Source organism: Borostomias antarcticus, assembly GCF_949987555.1.
Source record: "Borostomias antarcticus genome assembly, chromosome: 1".
Lineage (NCBI taxonomy): Eukaryota > Metazoa > Chordata > Actinopteri > Stomiiformes > Stomiidae > Borostomias > Borostomias antarcticus.
Window position 1 is genome coordinate 33571761 of NC_140234.1, and position 21472 is coordinate 33593232.

The window sequence follows — 21472 nt, forward strand, 5'->3', positions numbered from 1 at the left end:
AAAATGTCTTACTGAACCTTGTTTGAAGCCATTTGTGCTCCATCATAACCTCTGATCATGTTGAGGGCAGTGTCCTGGTTTGAAGAAGCCTGTGTTGCATCATAGGTTTTTAGTTCAGAGTAACTTGGGACTCCTGGCCGTCCCTGGAATGGCATCCCCTCCTCTATCAGATGGGACCCCTCCATTGATTCCTTCAAGTCCAGGCTCAAAACTTTTATTCTCTAGTGTTTGGACTTATTGATAGTGTGCCTATGTGCACTATGTCTATGTTTGTCATTTTGTACCTATGTGTTGTGTGTATTGATGTTTATGTGGGTGTTTTTTGTCTTTCGTATTGTGATTTTTATTGTGATTTGACTGCCTGCTCTTGTACATCACTTTGGTCAACGTGAGTCGTTTTTAAATGTGCTTTGGAAATAAATTTGACTGGACTTGAGAGTATCGTGATTCAGTGTCCTGTGAAGTAGAAAAGGATATGGCATCAGCACACCTTAGGAACACAAGAAAAACTAATTATAAAGCTTTGATTCAATTCGTTTGTGACCTTTCAAAACCGTGGGTGGTGAGCCATCATTCAGCTCATACCAGCTGCTAGACAGTATCTGTCAGATGTAGACTCACTGTGAGACCTGACCTGTCCAAGATAAACCTCACGCTCTGAGCATTGGCAGAAACACAGAGACTACTTGAAAAAGACATCCTGATAATGGCCTCACATTTGAATGATTTGGTGAGTTGAGATTCACTTTGGATCTGGGTTTGATGAACTGAGGCAAGAGAAAGGAATTGCAATATCTACAATGAGTTCTACTGTAGGTCTACAACGAACACTATAGTTTACTGGCAAAGATGCTATTACGGTAGAATACTATGCATTGCTGACAGATGAATAGCTGATTTACCCATCAATAAAACCTGTTGACATTTTGTTTTGATCAGATGGAGCGATGAGGACAGCCAGATGACGCTCTGGCAGACCATGGCTAGGCCCCGGAGACTGGCGCTGCGCGGGCCGGCCTACATGTTCTGGGCTCGTTCCGCCAGCCTGTCCATCTCGGAGGAACGTTTTCTGGATTCTGCGGAGTACGGAAACATTCCCGTGGTACGGGAAATTCTGGAGGAGCTGCCCGACCTCAATATCAACTGTGTAAACTACATGGGCCAGAGTGCATTGCAACTGGCTGTTGCCAATGAACATCTGGAGGTGACTGAGCTCCTACTGACTAGGGATAATCTGTCTCGTGTAGGGGACGCCCTGCTGCTGGCCATCAGTAGAGGGTACGTGCGTATAGTGGAGGCAATTCTTTGCCACGAGGCCTTCTCAGACGCACGCAGGCTGACAGACAGCCCCAGCAAGGCCCAGACCCAAGATGAACTCTTTGCCTATGACGAGGACGGCACACGGTTCTCTCATGACATCACCCCCATCATCCTCGCCGCTCACTGCCTGGAGTATGAGATCGTGCACATCCTCCTGACCAAGGGCGCCCACATCGACAGGCCACACGACTATTTCTGCAAGTGCAGGACCTGCAGCGACCATCAGAAACGCGACTCTTTCAGCCACTCACGCTCAAGAATCAATGCTTACAAAGGCCTGGCCAGCCCGGCCTACCTATCCCTCGCTAGCCAGGACCCTGTGCTGACAGCTCTAGAGCTGAGCAATGAGCTCGCGGTCCTGGCCAACATTGAGAAGGAGTTCAAGGTAACGGGAACAATACCCTTCCCATACCGAGTGCGTGCGCTGTGAGCTGATGCCTTTAACGAGGACACATTTTATTCCAGCTCTGTTACGGGTGGCTACATGTCCCAGGCTATGTTTAGGTTTTCTGTGGGTTGAAACGATTTCCACATCCAACCGTCATCATTTTGAGGAAAGGGGATTTGACTTTCTGGGATCTGAATGAATAAAACATGGCTTGAGCATTGTTCCCGTTGTATTACCTCAGTTGTGGTGTGAAGTAGGCCTATGAGAACTGTGTGTGTAGTTCCCCTAACTAGTTTCCTGCCCAGTCCCATTCCCATTCCCAGCCTCGTTTCCTTTCCCTTCCCTTGTGTCCTAGTTCCCTCTGTCCTTGTGTTGGTGTCTTGTTGGAATCCCTCCATGTCCTTGTCTGGGTGTTTGTCTGCACCTGTGTCTCGTTATGTCTTGTTGCACACCTGTACGTTGTCCCTTGATTGTTCTCCCAGAGTATGCCCTCCTGTTTCCTTTGTTCTCTGTCGCTCCATTGTCTATGTTAATGTGTTGGTCCATTGTCTATGTTAATGTGTTAGTCCTAGTGTTTCCTCGGTTTCCTTTTTGAGTGTTGTAATTAAACGTAATTTTTTTTTTTTTTTTTTTTAAACCTGCGCTGCCTGCCTGCCATCTGCTTTTGGGTCCTACCTCCACTACCGTCAAACCTTAATATTGGTAAAGATACATCCACTAAATCGAACATCCTCCCTAACTGCCTGTCTGCAAACCCCCCTCCTCTCGCTAGTACAGAATAGGCTTGGTCAAACGTTTGTCTACTGAATCATTGAATCAACATTTGTTTGAGAAACGCATCTTTTGAAGTGAGAAACGCGTCTTTTGAAGTGGTTTTATATCATTGTATCTTCATGTTTTTCCTGTGAAAGACTGGTTTCCAAAGATAAGGAGCATGACCTGCAGACTAGTGTGTGAAATTAAATGTCGGGGGAAATTGGATTTCCTTTCCTTTTCCTTTACAGTTTCATGACACTTTCTAAACAGTGAGCTACTCCAACCAGTCTCATCACATCCTTTCTGCTCTCTTTTCTCATTGCAGAACGACTACACAAAGCTCTCCATGCAGTGCAAAGACTACGTCGTGGGGCTTCTGGACTTGTGTCGGAACACGGAGGAGGTGGAAGCCATCTTAAATGGAAACGCCGACTCATGTGACAACCGCGAGCCAGCGGGAAGACAGAGCCTCATTAGGCTCAAACTCGCAATTAAATATGAGCTGAAAAAGGTAGGAGCCGAAAGTGCTTTATTACTGCAGTTTAAACGAACACGCAGATGGAGCAACGGTCGAATTTTGTTTCTCTCTCTTGTGTCCCTGTGCTCGTTACGCCGGGCTGCAGTTTGTAGCTCACCCTAACTGTCAGCAGAAGCTGCTGTCCATCTGGTACGAGAACCTGTCCGGCTTGCGTCAGCAGACCACGGCGGTGAAGGGCCTGGTGGTTCTGGGCGTGGCCGTGGGAATGCCTGTCCTGGCCCTGCTGTACTGGATAGCACCTTCTAGCAAGGTCAGAGTACAGGACAGCACCGTAGGACATTACCATAGGACAGCACTATACACGTAGGACAACACCATACTGTAGGACATCACGATAGGTACCATAGCTCCATAGGACAACACCACAGGACAACACCATAGCACCCATAGGACAACACTATAGGACAACACTATAGTACCATAGGACATCACTATAGAACACCATAGGACATAACTATAAGAGAGGACATTGCGGTAGGACAACGCCATAGGATAGCACCATTCACAGCAGACTTCCCATATGTCGTGTATTTTCTCTGTCAAATATTTGATGTAGCTGTGGATTTGATCCGGCTATAAGGGCGACACTGTCGTTGTCAATGTGTGTATAGTACCTTTTTAAAGAGCGTTCTTTGAAATGGCGTCGTCCTCCCTCAGCTTGGGAGAGTCATGCGTGGGCCCTTCCTGAAGTTTGTGGCCCACGCGGCATCCTTCACCGTGTTCCTCAGTCTGCTGGTCATGAATGCAGCGGACCGCTTTGAGGGGACGTCGCTGCTGCCAAACGCAACGGACCACGACCACCCTTCACAGCTGTTCCGTATGAAGACCACCCCCTTCACTTGGATGGAGATACTCATCATATGCTGGGTCATAGGTCAGAATACACACACACTGCCAAATTTTCCCCTTAGGGGGATCAATGAAGTATCCATCCCCCTAGGGGGATCAATAAAGTTATCTATCTATCCATCTATCCATCTATCCATCTATCTATCTATCTATCTATCTCTAATCTGTCACAGTACAAAAACCTTCCTCCGTCCCTCCATCCATCTAATCTATCCACTCACGTCACAGTACAAAAACCTTTTATTAGACACAGTAAAAATCTTTTGCCAAACCAGGCCAGGTCAAGCCTGGCTTATGTGCATGGTTGGCTTATTTCTGTTCAGGACTGGTAGGACGGAAGCTAGTCATGCCACTGAAATAGCTGTGAATTGAAACGACATGAAATAATGTCTGATAAATTAAGATAGGTCTTGTCGCCTGGATACATCAGTTCCAATGCTTCCAATGCTAATCCAGCACAATAAGAGCGGGATAGCCTGTAAGCTCATGCGCTCACAACAACGAGCAGCAGCTTCCATAACATTAATGGTAGCGGTCAGTGGCTAAAGCAGTTACACTGATGATTCCTGTAACGTTAGCTATTTTGTTGGAATTGGTTCAAATTCTGTTTCTGGACAAAGATAAGGGATAAACCCAGATAACATAAGGCTAGCGGACCTACAGGTCCCCGATGGACGAGTTGGCGGACCTACGGACGAATCCGCTGGCGGGTTCCTGGTCATTATTAGCGTCAGGGACAGCGGTCCGCTAGTAATCTGAAATGCTCCCGCTATTGCTCCACCACCATTCCACCGGTAGTTTATTGTCTATATCCTAGGCTCATTTGCCCTAGGCTTATGGATTTCTATTGCTAAATTAACTTACTCTGAACATGTTTTTGGTAACCCTTCCTTTTATAGTCCCCCAATTACTAAACATGTACCTGGTAAATACATGCAAAGTATAGCCTAATATATAATGGCTAATTACTGAGATACCTATACTGTAGGTATAATTTCAAAACAGGACTATTTCAAATGTTCAATTACTGCACATTAATTCAATAACTGACAAAGCACCACCAGGTAACCACATTTTTACACAACTTCTATAACATCCAGTGACAAACACAAATTACATCACAATGCTCATATTTATTAAAATGCTTTGAATTATATTAATTATAACTGGATCCACTCAGGAATCTGGTAGTGGGACCCAGAACAGGAGAAGCAGAAAACAAAATGACGTTGTTTGTCAACGAATGAAATGATGATTTATTTACAACAGACTATTACATTATACTAGGCATTCTCTACCTTTAAGGCCCACTTCTGACTGTTGAAATTCTGAGGGCCTAATTGAAGCAGATCCTCATCCACCCCTTGGTGAATTTACCACTGTTTACGCCATTAACTAGACATTGAAAGAGAAAACAACACTACCTCTGCACTTGTTTTATTCCAGATCACAGGAACATAGTGGTAGATGATCAGCCCAGACAGGAATGGTCACATGTGGGAAAGACAAAAGACACAACCCATGCATTATCAATTTTGTTAGACTCACTGACATGAAAAGTAAACACTACCATTGCTTAAAAATATGTAAGCTGTATAAACTTATGATCATGATCATGATGCTGAGCCCAGTTTCTTAAGTGAGAGGAGAGCATACTTGCGCTCGTTGCACGCAAGCTTTCCTCAGTATTGTGACAATATTACTACTTTTAAAACCCTTAGTAAGCATTATTTGACCTTTCAATTCTCTTCACTTACATTAACAGACAGTGAGTGTGTGGTCTCTGAAATAATAAAGAAATATAATATAAATAGCCTAACTCAAATACTCATTGAATTGCTGAAACTGAACAAGGAACACAGTCTATCTAAGCCTGTTGCTGCCCTCCTCTGGCCGAAAACGGTAAATGCAGTCTATCATGGGTAGCCTAATACACATTTCTAGCCAACTAATAAGAACGTGGACTAAATCATACTTGGACAACAGGATGTAATGAACATAAAAATCAAACAAAGTACAGTTACTCTTAGCTACCAATAGCCTATTACCAGAGATTACTTGATAATAGTATGAAGAAGCTATCAAAATCCCTACCAAAGCCATAGCTAGCAACACGGGGCTAACGCATATATAGCTAGCAACATAGGGCTAACACTAATCTACTGGGCATTTCTAAGCAATGATAAAACATCGTGGTAGAATCTCACCATTAAGGGATTGAACCAGTACACTTTCATCACCTTGTTCAAATATAATTATCCCTCACACTGTTATCCATCTATACTAATAAAAGACTTACAACTAAAGAGCTACAACACAGTAGCTGGCGGCTAGGCTAACGTTATATTAGCTAGCTAACATTAACGCTAGTTAGCTAACCTAAATGTGTCAGCTAGCTAAGATAGCTGCCGTAATGTGAAGAAGCGTTAACATTTGAGTAGCAAATGTTCCACATTTAAAAAAAAAAAAGTTTTATGTGATGTTTGTATACAGCTTTACATTTTGAACCTGAATTTCCGGGTTGCCAAGTTTGACCAAAAGCTTGGAGTGAGATTTATTCCCTTCCCGTTAATTACATTTTCGGGCGAGTTGTTGACGGGGGGGTGGGGGCTGGGCGGGGCAGGGGTGCTGGCAGATAATTCTTGTTGTGCTTGTCTCGCGCGAGTTGTTGACGGGGGGGTGCTAACAGAGATTTTTGATTTCTCTGCGTGAGAATTGAGAAGTGCGGCGTGAAAAGAGGCTGAAATGTGTGTCTCACGCTCAATGCATGAGACTTGGCAACCCTGGAATTTACTTGACCTGTCCGGGGCGTTGTGTTGAGCTGGTCGGCAGTGACTAAGTTGTTCAAGACTACCCTCCAGTGACGGTTGCAAGCGGAATTTTTACAGTATCCCAACCGAGTTCCCCCATGAGAAAAGGGCCAGGGGAGGGCGTGCCATGCAAGCGGAATTCTGACGGTATCCCACCAGAGGTCCACATGAGTTTTACCATCAGAAAAGCGAAAGGGCGTGCGAATGCGAGTGGAATTCTGCTCGGAGACCGCTACTGACTCACCAGCAGAAATTCTCCAGCTGTTTAACAACGGTGCCCCTCTAGACACCCCCCAGTAGAAACACTCCAGCGGATTGTCGCTCTGAATCTGATGGAGGACCTATATCTGTGTGCTATCTGGGAAAAGGTTGGAGTGAAAGGATGAACGTCTGGAGGTTTGGGGTATAGTCCCATAAAGTCATCCCCACCGGGTCTTCAACCCCGGTCTCCCGGGTGGGAGTCCAATACAAGTTGGTTTGTCCAATACAAGTGTCCTTCCTCCAGTCCCTAGTGTGGGTTGGGGTTAGAAGGGTTGGGCTTGGGACAGGATCTGACCTATAAGGCAAGGGGTAAAGATCAGAGTGAAAGGATGAACATGTGGAGGTTTGGGGTATAGTCCTATAAAATAATCCCCACAGGGGCCTTGAACCCCGATCTCCCGTGTGGGAGTCCGATGCTTTCACTGCTACTCTACTTGTGCAGTGAAGGTCGACGGATTGATATTGGTGTCCTTCTTTATTTTGGTGTGCTGGGACTACTGCCTCTTGTGGTGCCAACAGAGAAATGCAGGTCAACATTGAACGGAGTAAGGGAGGGAGGGAGTGACAACCGGACAAACGCTATCCTAGGTGCTGGCTTACAGCCACGCACAAAAACAGAGTCCTTTGGGGGATAGTTGATGGTAAGCAGTCCTTGCTAGCGGTGCCCCTGGTTGGGGTCTTGAAGGCATCCTGACGTCCCCTGGCGTGGCCCGGCGCGTCACACTGTCGGCGAGGCTCTGGAGGTTTCACTGGAGAGGACAGGGAAGACTCTTATCAGCAGACAGCAACGTAGCGTGAGGGGGATAGCCAGGTCAGTTTAACTAGGAACCCAGGGCCCAGACTAGTCTATACAGCAAGGTTAGCTTTCACTTTCCAAAATAATAAAATAAAAATGATTATGAACTTAATTGAAAACAAGACTACAAACCATAGAGCTGGGCTCTCCAACATTAGCTTAAACACCCCCAAGGAAACCAAATAATACCAAGTAGACTACTGAAGAAAGCCACAGCAAAGCAGCATGACACATGTAAACTAACTGTGGAGAGGCTTACCTTTAGTAGCTACATCTGCTACAGTGTGTTGAGGTCTGGCGATGGGTAGAAACACTCCTTGGGGCAGCAGGGAGGGCACGCCAGGGGAAAGTCGGATAGAAAAGAAGGACTGCTTGCGTACCTCTGGGAAGGGGGCTGCATGCAGCCTCCCAAATCCCCAACAGGCCCCTCGATCACAGCCCCAGCAGGATTCGAATCTGGGCAGCTTGGTACTCAGCGGTCGGGTTGTCCGGTCGTTCTCGGAGGTTGCGGCGGGGTTTGGGTCACAGCAGCGATCCAGCCATTAGCGTCCACGCAGCTGTGGGCTAGAGGAATGCTAACCGTCACCAGCGTGTAACACGCGACTGGGGCACCCCAGAGTAGGTGCGTGCAGCAGCACAGCAATCTCCACGTAGTCAAGTCACCTTTATTTATATAGCACATTTAAAAACAACGGGGGTTGAGCCAAAGTGCTTTCCAGTTTTTACAATACATTTACAACAAATTAATATTAAGATTACAGCAGATTGTAAATTAAAATCACTTTGCAATATACATAAAAATACATGAAACAGATGGAAGCAATAACAAGGAATAAAAGGAATAAAGAAAAAGTGGAGTACAGGGATACAATGCAGAGCAAATAATCAAACAGTTACAAAAAATAAAATAATTGCATAAAATCCGCATCAAATTAAAAACGCAGTGAGAAGATGGTGGAAAAACAATGACTATGAAAAATGAGAGTGGGGAAAGGTGGAGAAACCTCAGCTTGTCCTAAAAGCCAGAGAAAGAAGATGTATTTCAGTTGGATTTCAGCGAAGTATCAGCGGTTGAACAGGACCTAATGAGGGACGGGAGGCTGTTCCAGAGCACGGGGGCAGCAACAGAAAAAGCTCGGTGGCTTCAGCTTTTGAGACGTGAGTGAGGGACTGAGAGCTGTAGATGCGAGGATGACCTAAGTGACCTCGAGGCAGAGTATGGAAGTAACCATTTTAAAATCAATTCTGTATTTCAGCGGTAACCAATGCAACTGAGCCAGGCAAAGGCAAATGTGTTGCCTTTTCTTAGTACCACTTAGGGGGCAATGAGCAAAATAACTTAGCTTTGGGAAGGGTGTTTGTACACTGGACCCAAGGTGGTGGTGGGGGGAGGGTCTTTATTATACAGGCGACACGGCACACAGCACACACATGCAACTTTCGGGGGTTGCCGGTGGAAATTGTTCTCTGCATTTCTCCCATGCTTCTTCAATGTCGCCCCAACGCTGCACCGTGACACACACACACACACACACACACACACACACACACACACACACACACACACACACTTTTGGTCAATAGCCACATAGTCACACAAGGCAATTACACCGATTTCTCTGTGACCGTGTAAGATAATTGACTTCTTATTGATCTCCTAGACCAGTGAGGGAAGTCATTATATCCTTCCCACCAGTCTCAGGAATACATCTCAGTACTGCTCTCATTGCTTAATGGAGGTTCCCATACTGTTGGATTTAAATAACTCATTGGGGTGATCAGGGCCAAGGAGACTATGAATCTTACAGGGGCCATAATTCTCAAATAAATCGAGCAACTGTGACACACAATTGACAGAGACTTTGATTAGCAAATAGCAAGTGATCATTATTTATCCCACTTGAATTTAGAAACACTTTCACCTTCTGAAAGATTTAAGGAAAGGTGACATATTACAACCTACATAAAATTCCAGCATTTACTGTATAGCGACATATCTTAACACACTCTCCGTGCCAGTGAACAGTGACAATGGGAATGTAATATGGAAAGAAGATGCATGCCAGATAAGGATAGAAATAATCCAATAACATTTCACTTTTTGAATGAAACAGATATTTGTATATATTTTTAATTTAACCTTTTAGTACTACAGGCTGGGTGAGTGTGCAAACACAACTTTTATTTTTTTCAATTTGACCATTGAGACCAAGGTCTCATTTTCAATGGTGCCCTGGTTACAAAGCAAATATAAAACATCACACAATAAAATAAAATATAAATAAAGAATACAAAGACATCATACACATTGATCAAATAAAAAACACCAGAAACATCAAATTCAATAAACATTAAAAATGGATCATTTCAATTTCCTTTAACATGCTTTTAAAACTGCCCAATCCAATATGATGTTCTCCTGAAGCTCATTAAAGCTCTATGGGCACAATAACTAAAAGCAGTTTTGTGCTTTGTGCCCAGCTCTGTCCTGACTCGAGGGCCCTCAAGAAGGAACAGCCCTGGCATCTAGTTAGGTGAGGACTAGAGCACCGTGTTATGAGTGTTGGGGTTAGTCAGATAATTAGGAAGGCTTTGTACGATTGCTTTATAACATTCAGGAGTAAATGCTGTGTTCTCCTACCAGCCAGGGATAAAGATTACAGTGATGCGTTCTAAAATGATCACCAGTAATAAGTGCTCATTGATTGACAGACTACAAGCTGTTTTAAGGTAGGTAGAGGCAGCGTGCATATAAATAATGTTGCCCCAGTCAATTACTGATAAGAAGGTAGACGGAACTAAAAGCTTCCTGTCATCACATGAAAAACATGATTTGTTTCTATAAAAGAACCCGAGTTTCACCCTTAGCCTTTTGCATAGCTCATTGACATGGATTTTAAGAGATATAAAATCAATGTGGTGCTGCCCTGTGTTACAGGGATGATCTGGGCTGAATGTAAGGAGATTTGGTCCCAGGGCCCTCGGGAGTATCTCGCCGAGCCGTGGAACCTTCTGGACTTTGGGATGCTGGCCATTTTCCTCACGTCTTTCACGGCCAGATTCATGGCGTTCCAGCACGCGTGTACAGCCCAGAGCTATGTTGACGAGCGCTACACTGACCTGTCCAATATCACCCTGCCCGCCGAGATAGAGTACTACAGGCTGGGTGAGTGTGCAAACACAACTTCTTTGTTGCTCTTTTGATTTGATTTTCAATCATTAACTTTTAACACACCTAATGGTAGAGCTGGGCGAGGTTTCTACATATTAGCTGAGCATCCTTCTACATCATTCTCTCCCGTAGACAGTATTAAGGCTTAGGCCCTGAGCCCTGAAATTGCACAACAGGGGGTTTCCTCGTCTTGACATATGGTTAGGCCGAGCCAATCAGTGCTGGAAATGCACCATTGTTTATTTTTATTTTTTTTAAATGAGTTCAGTGTTACAGATGGTGTATGTACTGAAATACTCATTATTGCCCTGGCTACTGTGACTGCTCCTCAAGGTCCCCTTGTAAATATTGATAAAACCTTCGTGTCGAAATGGACTGCATGGAGAAATTGATGTAAGCACTCCCAACGGGTACAGTTAATCAGACCCTGGTGCTCACACAAACATCTGATGACTGGTAGGTGGGTGTTGTTGTTCTGTTAGCCTGTAGCATGCTAATGAAGCTGACCTGTACATGTACTGTACTTCTGTTTCTTCTAGCTCGTATGAACTGGGTGCCCTCAGATCCACAGCTCATATCAGAGGGCCTCTACGCCGTCGCTGTGGTTCTGAGTTTCTCCCGGATAGCATACATCCTACCGGCCAGCGAGAGCCTGGGACCTCTGCAGATCCTGCTCGGGAGGACAGTGAAAGACATCTTGAAGTTCATGCTGATTTTCATCCTGGTTTTCGTGGCCTTCATGTTCGGGATGTTCAATCTCTACTCATACTATCTTGGAGCCAAGCAAAATCATGCATTTACAACGTGAGTAATTTTCTGATTCTGATCTAAATGATTGCACAATGAAAATGAACATTTTTTGATATGCCTTTGATATGTCAAACTATCAAACTTTATAGAGCATAACTGAGTCAACATATTTGATATGTGTAAGTCTGATCAAACTCCCTGTGTGCAGGGTGGAGGAGAGCTTCAAGACCCTATTCTGGGCCATATTCGGCTTGTCTGAGGTGAAGTCGGTGGTCATTAACAACGGTCACAAGTTCATTGAGAACATTGGCTATGTCCTGTATGGGGTGTACAATGTTACCATGGTGATTGTTTTACTCAACATGCTAATTGCCATGATAAACAGCTCGTTCCAAGAAATTAAGGTAATTTCTTTCTCGACTATAAATATCTCCTCTAACATCTACAGTTAGCCTGTCACTAGACATTATCCTTTGCCAGGTATTTACATAAAGTTTACACATTGTGCATAATCCATAACACAGTAGCTAACAGTTCTTAAACATAATGCCATATGTACATTTTTGAATGGATGCTCACATGGCAGTTTGAATTCAGTTGTCATCAGATAAGGCAGTAATACAACACAGCAATTTGATCAGATGCTAGGATGTCCTTTCCTACAGCTGTGGGCTTGGTATATCAATTGATAAAATGAGCATGCTCACTCTAATTACCAGTGCTTTGAACTCAAGGTGCTCTGAGCTCCAGGCTTCCAAGAATGTTCGGTAGAATGAGAGGTTGTGCATTTGTATTACCTTTGCCCCAGTGACAGCGCAGGGCGAAGGTTATTGTAGTACAGTTATTGTAGTACAGTATTTCCAGGGAAAGGAATTCCAGAGAATTCTCCTGTGGATAGGCACGGTCCTCATTCAGCAGGCGGACAGCCTGAGGGAAGAAGCTCGCCTCCTCATCCTCTCTGTGTTTGCCTTCAGGCAGCGGTAACGCCTTCCTGAGGGTAGCAGAGAGAAGAGTCTGTTGCTCGGGTGGCTGGGCTCCTTAAGGATCTTGCTGGACCTGCACCGTCACAGGAGTCACAGGATGGTCCACAGCCGTTTCTGGCATCTCCAATCAATCATTTTGGACTAGTATTATGCAAATTATGATTTGTATGAAACTCGGTGGTGGGGTGTTTTTCAGGCCAACTTAGAACCCATTAAATTTTGTTTCAAAACTGAATCACGGGGTGGGTCTACAAGCTGTTTCTTGATTTGTTTGTTTGTTAAGCAGTATTACGCAAAAACTACCAGCCCAATTTTCATAAAACTCAGTGGAGGGGTGTAGCATGGGCCACCTTGAAACCCCTTAAATGTTGGAGTGGATCCAAATCATGGAGCGGGTCGACGAGCCGCCCAAACATGGCCAGCTATTCACCTCCATAAATTTTTAAGACTAGAATTATGCAAAAACTACCGGACCGCTTTTCATGAAACGCAGTGGGTGGAGGGGTGCATGGGACAATTTAGAACCCATGACATTTTGGAGCTGATCCAAATCACGGGTTGGGTCCGCGAGCCGCCCAAACATGGCTGGCCATGCAGGCAAGTCTCAAGTTAAGACTGCATTACGGGTTTCAAGTTTATTTATTTAATGAAGAAGGACAATATATATTTATATCATACAATACACAAAATTCATACAGACCCTAATGTTCACAGTTTTGGTTGTCTATTAGCCATTTCTTCATGATTTTCTTTAAGGAGTTGTATGAGGTGCATGGAGTCCCATATGTTTTGTGAGGGAGGGGAGGAGGAGGAGAGGAGAGATGGAGGGAGGGGAGGAGGAATAGAGGAGAGATTCTTCCAATTGTGTGTAGTTTTGTAGGAAAAAAACAGATTCACCTTGCTCTTGTGAGGGGAAACTGATTAGGCTGGTGAGTGGAGAGGGAGCAGGCTATGACCAATTCAATACACGAGACAGCAGTTCTTAAATTTGATGAGATTGTCCCAATTTAGAAGTCCATATTTGTTGAGAATTTTACGATGATGGAAGGTTCTGGGTTTTTATCAAGAATTTTGAGAGCCTGTTGTATAAAGATATGACAGAGTTGTGGCGTTAGTGGTAGGTAAGCAGTAGTTTTTGTGGGACACGATGAGAGAGAACAGATACATTCTTGGACCTTCTGTAGACATGGTTTCTGAGATACTGTACATTGGCCAGTTTGAATTTGAGATTTTTGCATCCTTTTTTTAACATGTCCTTTAGATGTGAATGTCGCACACTGAATCTGTGAACAGTGATCCCTCCTCTGTCTCTCTTCGGCTACTTGTAGGCTACATTACCTAAATAAACTGCAGAAAGAATGTCCGGTGACAAGGGAGGTGCGTTGAAGAACGGAACAATCTGAGAACAGCATGCGGGTTGCACTGCATGATGCGCTGTGGTGTACGTTCACCAGCACAACTGTTGAACAACTGCTAAAAGACAACACGGACAAAAACACACTCACTGAGGAAATAACTGAAATAATTGGGAAGGTTACAGAGGAGGCCAAACAGACCATCAAAACCTACCTAAACCAGAAACCCTGGATTAACAACAAAACACGCAATGCCCTAAAAAAGCACACCGCTACCTACAAACTAGGACTAGAGACTGGCAACATGGACGTGTATAAGGCAGCAGCATACAAAGTAAGGAGAACAGTGAAGAAAGACAAAAGGGAATATGGGGAAAAGATGGAATTGAAATTCAAACAAGGCAACCTCAGACGTGTGTGGCAGGGATTAAACACCATGACTGACTATAAGGGATCTCCAGGCGTGCACTGACCAACTGGCTCCTGTGTTCACAGTGATATTAAACCTGTTCCTGGCCCTGTCCATTGTCCCCACATGCTTCAAGAAGGCCACCATCATCCCTGTACCGAAGAAGCCAAGACCAGCCTGCTTCAATGACTACCGCCCGGTAGCTCTCACCTCCGTGGTGATGAAGTGCTTTGAGAAGCTGGTCAAGGAACACATCTGCTCCTCACTGCCCAGCATACTGGATCCTCTACAGTTTTCATACCGACCCAACAGATCACAGAGGATCTGATAGCTCACATCCTCCACACTACCCTATCCCACCTAGACAGGAGCAAGGGGAACGTGTCAGGTTATGTCAGACTGCTGTTCCCCGACTCCAGTTCAGCTTTCCACACTATAACCCCACCCAGACTCAACACCAAGCTCAGGGTCCTGGGGCAAAGCGACGCCCTCTGCAGGTGGATCCTGGACTTCCTGTCAGACAGACCCCAGGTGGTGAAAGTAGGCAGCCACACCTCATCCTCCCTCACCCTCAACATGGGGTGGCCACTCCCCCACCTCGAGGACATCTAGACCAGAATATGCAAGGTCAAGGCCAACAGGATCCTGAAAGACCCCAGCCACCCAGGACATGGACTGTTCTCTCTGCTAGTCAGGGAAGAGATATCGCACTCACATGGCGAGCACAGAGAGGCTCAGCAAGAGCTTCTTCCTGCAAGCCATTCGGCTCCTGAATGAGTAGAACATCTAGTGTACATAACATAACCAAATGCAAGTGTTAATATACACCCCCCTTCCCTGGGATTATTTATTATAGCTACTGTATAGCATGTACATAACAGACCCATGACCCCCCCCCCCCCCGGATTATTTATTTATTTATTTATTCATATCCATATATAGCATGTACATAATCATTCCATATTGGTATCTACAGTATCTTATCTTACCCCTATCTTTATACTGTATATAAATGGTACTTACTGCCTAGGGTAATTTGTAAATTGAGTATCGAAGTTGATCTGTATTGAGCATAATCTTGGAGCCGGCAGCAACATTTTACTGTAACTGTACACATACATTACACGTGACAAATAAAGAAATATTGAATGTTGTGAGGTTACAATGAATCAGAATACCAATATGTATATCCCTGTTCAATTTCCACTCTCTCCCCTGAAATAAACACGATCTGTTGGTTTTTGCAAAGAACATAGCAACTGTTTTTGACATGTTGAGTTGGAGACAACGGGCATTTAACCAAGCAGATATGTTAACCGTGATCAGATATGTTAACCATGATCTTAGTAAGCTGTGCAGACGCTTCACAGAGCTGTGCTTGTCTTCTCACAGGATGATAAGGATGTGGAGTGGAAGTTTGCCAGGGCGAGACTATGGTTCTCATACTTCGACGAGGGGGGCACCTTACCGGTCCCCTTCAACCTCATCCCCAGCCCCAAGTCCATCATGGCCCTGGGGGCGGGCCTCCAAGATCTGCTGCCTCTGAGCAGAGACAGAGACAGCCTGAAGGAGGACACTGAGCTCAACCAGGTGAGGGCGGAGGCATGCGGTACAGCTTGGTGCTGATAGTGCCAGTGGTGTCTGGTGGGCCCTGGCACCGGGTACACGAGAGCTAGTGAAGCACGCACGCTGAGCCGCTTGTATTGCACGCGCACCACGCATGCCCTGACGGGAGGTTTCTAGGCACTATAGGCCCTTGAGCAGTTACCCCAGCCAAAACGAACCTCCCTCGATCCCAATGTTTGAGTCCACAGCCATGGACTCAAACATTGGTTGCCCTCTCAATCTAATGCCTCGTCTCTGATTCATTAGTCCAATCCACCACCCCAGCAATCAATCATCTGAGCTGGTGCTAGTTTTGTGAAATCATTTTTCAACAATGTTCTAGATCTCCGTTTTCCATGTTAATCGCTGCCAGTAGCTAGCTAGATAGCTAACGTGACTGTGATTGACTAGCCTCTGTCACCAGGCTCTCCTCGGGTTATTGACAGCCAGATGAATGACGGGATCAGTCATGACAAGTTTTGATTGGATAAACCGTCCCAATGTTAAAATGGCAATGGGAATTCCAACGTAAGCACTTCGAGAGCTGGTTTACCATACGCCCACTTTGAAGCATTTTGTCAAATTACAGATTAGGTGACATTTCGACTGATGATATTTTACGCGATTTTGTATGTGTGGGCTTATTTGATTGGTTGATTTTTCATTTGGTCTTGATTTCCGTAAGCCAGAATCATTTTACCTGGCCTACAGTGTTAAAGCTACATGAGATAACTCTGCACTTTGGCAGCCCCTCTGTTCGTGATAAAATCGGCACTGCGTTTTAACAACAAACCCACAATCCCCCGCTCACTCGCTGTAATGATGGGGAAAAATGATAATAAACGCGCGTGACTGGATTGGAAGATTGTAGCTACTTTCTGGAAGGATGGCTTCAATGCAGGTAAATACCGGTCTTCTTTCTTTTATGTGCATGTAGATCGTGTTTGTTGTTTTCCTGATATTGTGACACGCAAAACGTGTCACTTCCGTTTCCACCACAAGATTTCCTGCCAGTGTACTAGCCAGTACACCGAAATTCTAAAATAATAAATTCACAGGGTCTCATGCAGTCTCATGTCACGAAAACTCTTTTTTGGGTCTTGCTAATGCCAATTCATAAATTAATAGCAAGTAAAGGCGAATATTGAACCATAAAAACATTAACTCATTGAGCTTTAAGTGAATAGTAAGACCGCTGTCAACAGACAGTAACGTGGACTGTATTTTCATGAGAACTGTAGGGGGCAACGGAACACTACCAAAACGCTAAACACGGATGAAAATGAAGCGATATGGCAGAATACAAGACGCATTAAAGTAAAAAACAGTCTGAAAGTCGTTTCACTGAAAAAAGGCACAAAAATCAACTTTTATTTGGATTTGTATGGGTAAGCCAGGCCCTGGTTTATAGGAGCAATCGCCACTGGATAGGGCCCTCTAGTGTCTGATTTGAAAATGCCTTTCCTTTTTCTATGGCAATATTGTTAGGGATTCAGATAGATTCAGGAGGTCCCCTATTATGGAAAATCACTTAAGTGCTTGTGCACTTACATGTGGGTCTCTCATTTGCCTACTAACACAAAAACATAAATAATAAGACCCAGTCAGGTTTTTTTTGTCGGCAGCCAAATTCAGAAGACGTGATTCAACAAGCCATTGAAATTTGCCCCATGGCCTTATGACCTCAGAAGGGGACTCATTACAATTATACTGTCCCCCCAAATGAAAGAATTTGAATTTGTTAACTAACCATTCAGAAATGTCCTGCTGCATTGGCATTGGTTACACTTCTGGGGGCAGCAGCTCATTTGCGTTTAAAGCTACAGACACGGTATAGAGGCATCCTAGAATACTTAATCTGAGTGGTATTTTCTGGAAAGATATTCAAGGGCATGATCAAGACCTATGTTAACCTGTTGGAAAGGAGTACAATTACGGACCTTAAAGTTAGCAATCTAAGTTTATTTGTAATAATTGTATAAATTCTGTTTGGTTTTAACATCAGCTGGGTGAACATAAAGATTCACGTTTTGGAGGTTCACCTCATCCAAGTTGTCACCAGGTTAGTACACTCACACCTATTACACAACGGCCAAAGACATTTTATTTAGGATGATAGAAATTTCTTCATTTAAGTAGCCTATATATATGGGTAAATTAATGTACAACTAACAGATGTTTGTCATTGTCTATTACTCTGCAGAAGATAATGAATCGCCTGATTAAAAGATATATTATAAAAGCCCAGACTGATAAAGACAGTGATGAAGTCAATGAAGGTATGTGTTGAGCTGGACATTGTTATGCCTCGTGTGAATAATGAACCTTCATGTTGTAGCATTGGTGCAGCTGTAGTTTAGATCTGCATCGGCTTAGGCCTGTCATGTCCTTGATTCCCAGGAGAGCTGAAGGAGATCAAACAGGACATCTCCAGTCTACGCTATGAGCTCCTGGCGGAGAAGAACCACAGTGAGGAGAAGATGGCGGAGATTAACAGGAGACTGGGAGAAAGAATATCTGAGCTCTGAGCACCTTAGATCTCCCCATGGAAATGGAATTAAGGACCCTACTCACTTTGCGGGATGCTGAAGTTATGTTCAAATAAAATACCAAATAATTTACCAAATAAAGTCATTATTGAAGGCAGTGCATGTTTTGTATTTTTCCTCTGACACGCCACTCAGTTCTATTTGCAACCCCTCAAAAATGCTTGTAGCATAATCTAAGTAAAACTGCCAGAAGATGGCGCCGTTGAGACTCTTTAGCAGAACTTGGTTCCAGTCCTGTGGAGTAAATTAATGCCAGCCTGGTAGACCAGACTGATCTCGCAACATCACATTCTCTTCCACGTAAATGGAACAAAATGTGAGTGCAGCCTGGGCTACAAGACTAAACAAATGCATCCTGAAAAACAAATACCTTCCAAAAGAGATAGTTTACAGATTAACCCTATTGAAGTAGCAGGTGATCATCTCCAGTGACAGGTTCATAATCTGGGACGGAGATTGCCATGTCAGTTTAGATGATTGGTGCATCGTTATCAACCATTAGGTAACATTAAGTGACATGACATGGCAGCATCCGTTATAATGGGGATGGTGATCTAATGATGTCCTAAACTTCACCATCATTTGAGCAGATCTGCCTTCAGACAACACCGTCTTCACAGAATAGCTTGACCTTATAGCAGCACACTTCCCTTCCCTGCCAGCTGTCAGGCTGCCCACAGAGGCCTTTTCAAAACTCACCTGTCAAAGCACTTGCAGTCTGTCTCTGCTACTGTATACTAGGGTAAAAAAATAAAAATGATCTGGACCCATGAGGGGGTCTTTATTCACTCCACACAGTGAAACACACGATGAGTGAGCGGTGACACAGTTGTACACAACACACACACACACACAGACACACACACATATCTATATTCCATCTAAGATGGAAGAATTGAATATCTGATTGACGAATATAGATTAAAAACTACTATGGCTAATAACACTGAGGGCGTGGGGGACACTGATCTTATTTACCAAAGGCAAATTCCCACAATAGCAGTTTAACTGTGCTATGATATAATAATGTATCACTACCATATGTGTTCACACTGCCATTTTAGAAAATCAAAAACATGCCAGCTACTTTTTGTGGGGCCACCTTTCATCAAGACGAGTGGCTCATCTATTTGAAGTCTGGTTGTCAAGGAGACCAAATATAGTCTGTAAAAAGTTGCCAGCTACTTTTTGTGGGGCCACCTTTCATCAAGACGAGTGGCTCATCTATTTGAAGTCTGGTTGTCAAGGAGACCAAATATAGTCTGTAAAAAGTTGCTACTGGAGCGTAAGAAAAGGCCGTCTTTGGTCATCTCGACCCCTAAAGCACATCCATCTTTGGTCATCTTGACCCATAAAACTCATCCATCCAGATACCATTTCTGTAGAAATGGACTCTATTGATTGTTGAAATTTGTTTTAATTGAAACAGGATTATGGCTTCCCTGTACTTTTACTGTACGGCACTTTTGAGCTGATCTGTTGTTTTTGATGTGAGTGTGTACTGTATGATACAGTTTGTACTGCTGCCATTTTCGGCCATGTCGCTCTTGAAAAGGAGATTTTGATCTCAATGGGTCTAAACCTGGTTAAATGAAGGTTAATGAAAGTGCATAAAATGCATTTGTTAAGCCATAGATTGCACTGCTGGACAATGAGATGAGAAGCTCCTCAGATAGTATCCAACTAATGACGCAGAAGATAGAACCAAGGCTTCTGCATGCATCATAAAACTACAGACATCAACAATATTCATAATCAAATGATAACCTTCCCCACACTTGAATATAAACAATGACGTTCAATGTGAGATGTCCTGTACTGGTAGGTATGATGTAACGAAACTGTACAGTATGTGACACTTTCTTGTCTAAGGTTTTTGTTGACAGTCAGGTGGACAGGAAGTTCACTTTCTCTGCAACTCGATAAGTCAACATTTACCCGAAGAGAAGGCTCAGTAAGACTTCTACTCAAAAACAAAACACTGTCAGGAGATAAAAATAAAATAATGTCTTATAATACTTAACACTTTAATGGAATCTAACTGAAGTGAACTGTAGACTTACTGTCTTATTAACACTGAACACTTTAATGTCTCTAACTGAAGGATGGAATGGCCTTTGTCATTTACAATCCTCATAACATTAACAGCCCAGATTAGATGGTGTCCCTGAATGGAACTTCAAAGGATAAACAGAGTAGAGTGTTTTTGTCCTCCAGCTCTCTGTCTCCTAGCTACAGGCAAACACCAACCCAGGCTATTCTCATTAAGCTAAGCTTAAAAAGAACATGCACTCTCACCTCGGTGTGGTTTAGGTAGGTAGGCACTCCATTAATCCCCAAGGGGAAATTGCACTTACAGTAATAGTATAGTTTGCAAAGTACTTTGCTTGGTGGCTATTAAAGATACTGGCTACCTGGAGTTCATATAGCACTATTTGAACCATAATGTTTAATAGGACTATATGATAACCCAGTGGGTGCTCAACTGGATATGAAAGGCATCATTTCAATCTTGAATGACTGAAGGGCTAGGGCTGTGTGAGCACCTGCAGCCATTAGGCACCCCATGCTCCTGATGTCCAAGTTGGCTATAGCATCTCATCATCTTCCCAGACAGGGACAGTTGGCATGAGGACGCAGGGGGACGGACCTACATGTGGTCACACTCAATCACTTCAGTCCAGCCAGCATAGCGGAGAGTGTGGATTCTGTTCTCCTCACATGGATAGCTTGGTTTTTATTTATTGTCAGCTAACTCACAACAGGATTCAGTGTGCAGGTTTGTCATTGCGGCACCTGGATGTATCCAGAAGACGGACAAAGCAAAGTGGATGAAATCAATCAGAAAACCATGTTAGGAGAAAATGGCACTTGACTTACCACCCATTCAACTGAAACTGAATCTTGACAGTGAGTGACAGTGAAACACAG

General features: G+C 44.0%; 1 protein-coding gene across 1 annotated transcript; it reads left to right on the forward strand.

The window, feature by feature from the left end:
• Positions 1-979: 979 nt before the first annotated feature.
• Positions 980-18520, forward strand: trpc6b (transient receptor potential cation channel, subfamily C, member 6b; the record flags this gene model as incomplete). The annotated part of the gene is made up of 10 exons (XM_084461286.1): positions 980-1705; positions 2790-2975; positions 3088-3252; positions 3660-3876; positions 10657-10884; positions 11430-11694; positions 11849-12044; positions 15780-15977; positions 18196-18271; positions 18393-18520. The coding sequence occupies 10 exons, from the start codon at positions 980-982 to the stop codon at positions 18518-18520; spliced, it is 2385 nt and encodes a 794-aa protein (XP_084317412.1).
• Positions 18521-21472: the final 2952 nt, after the last annotated feature.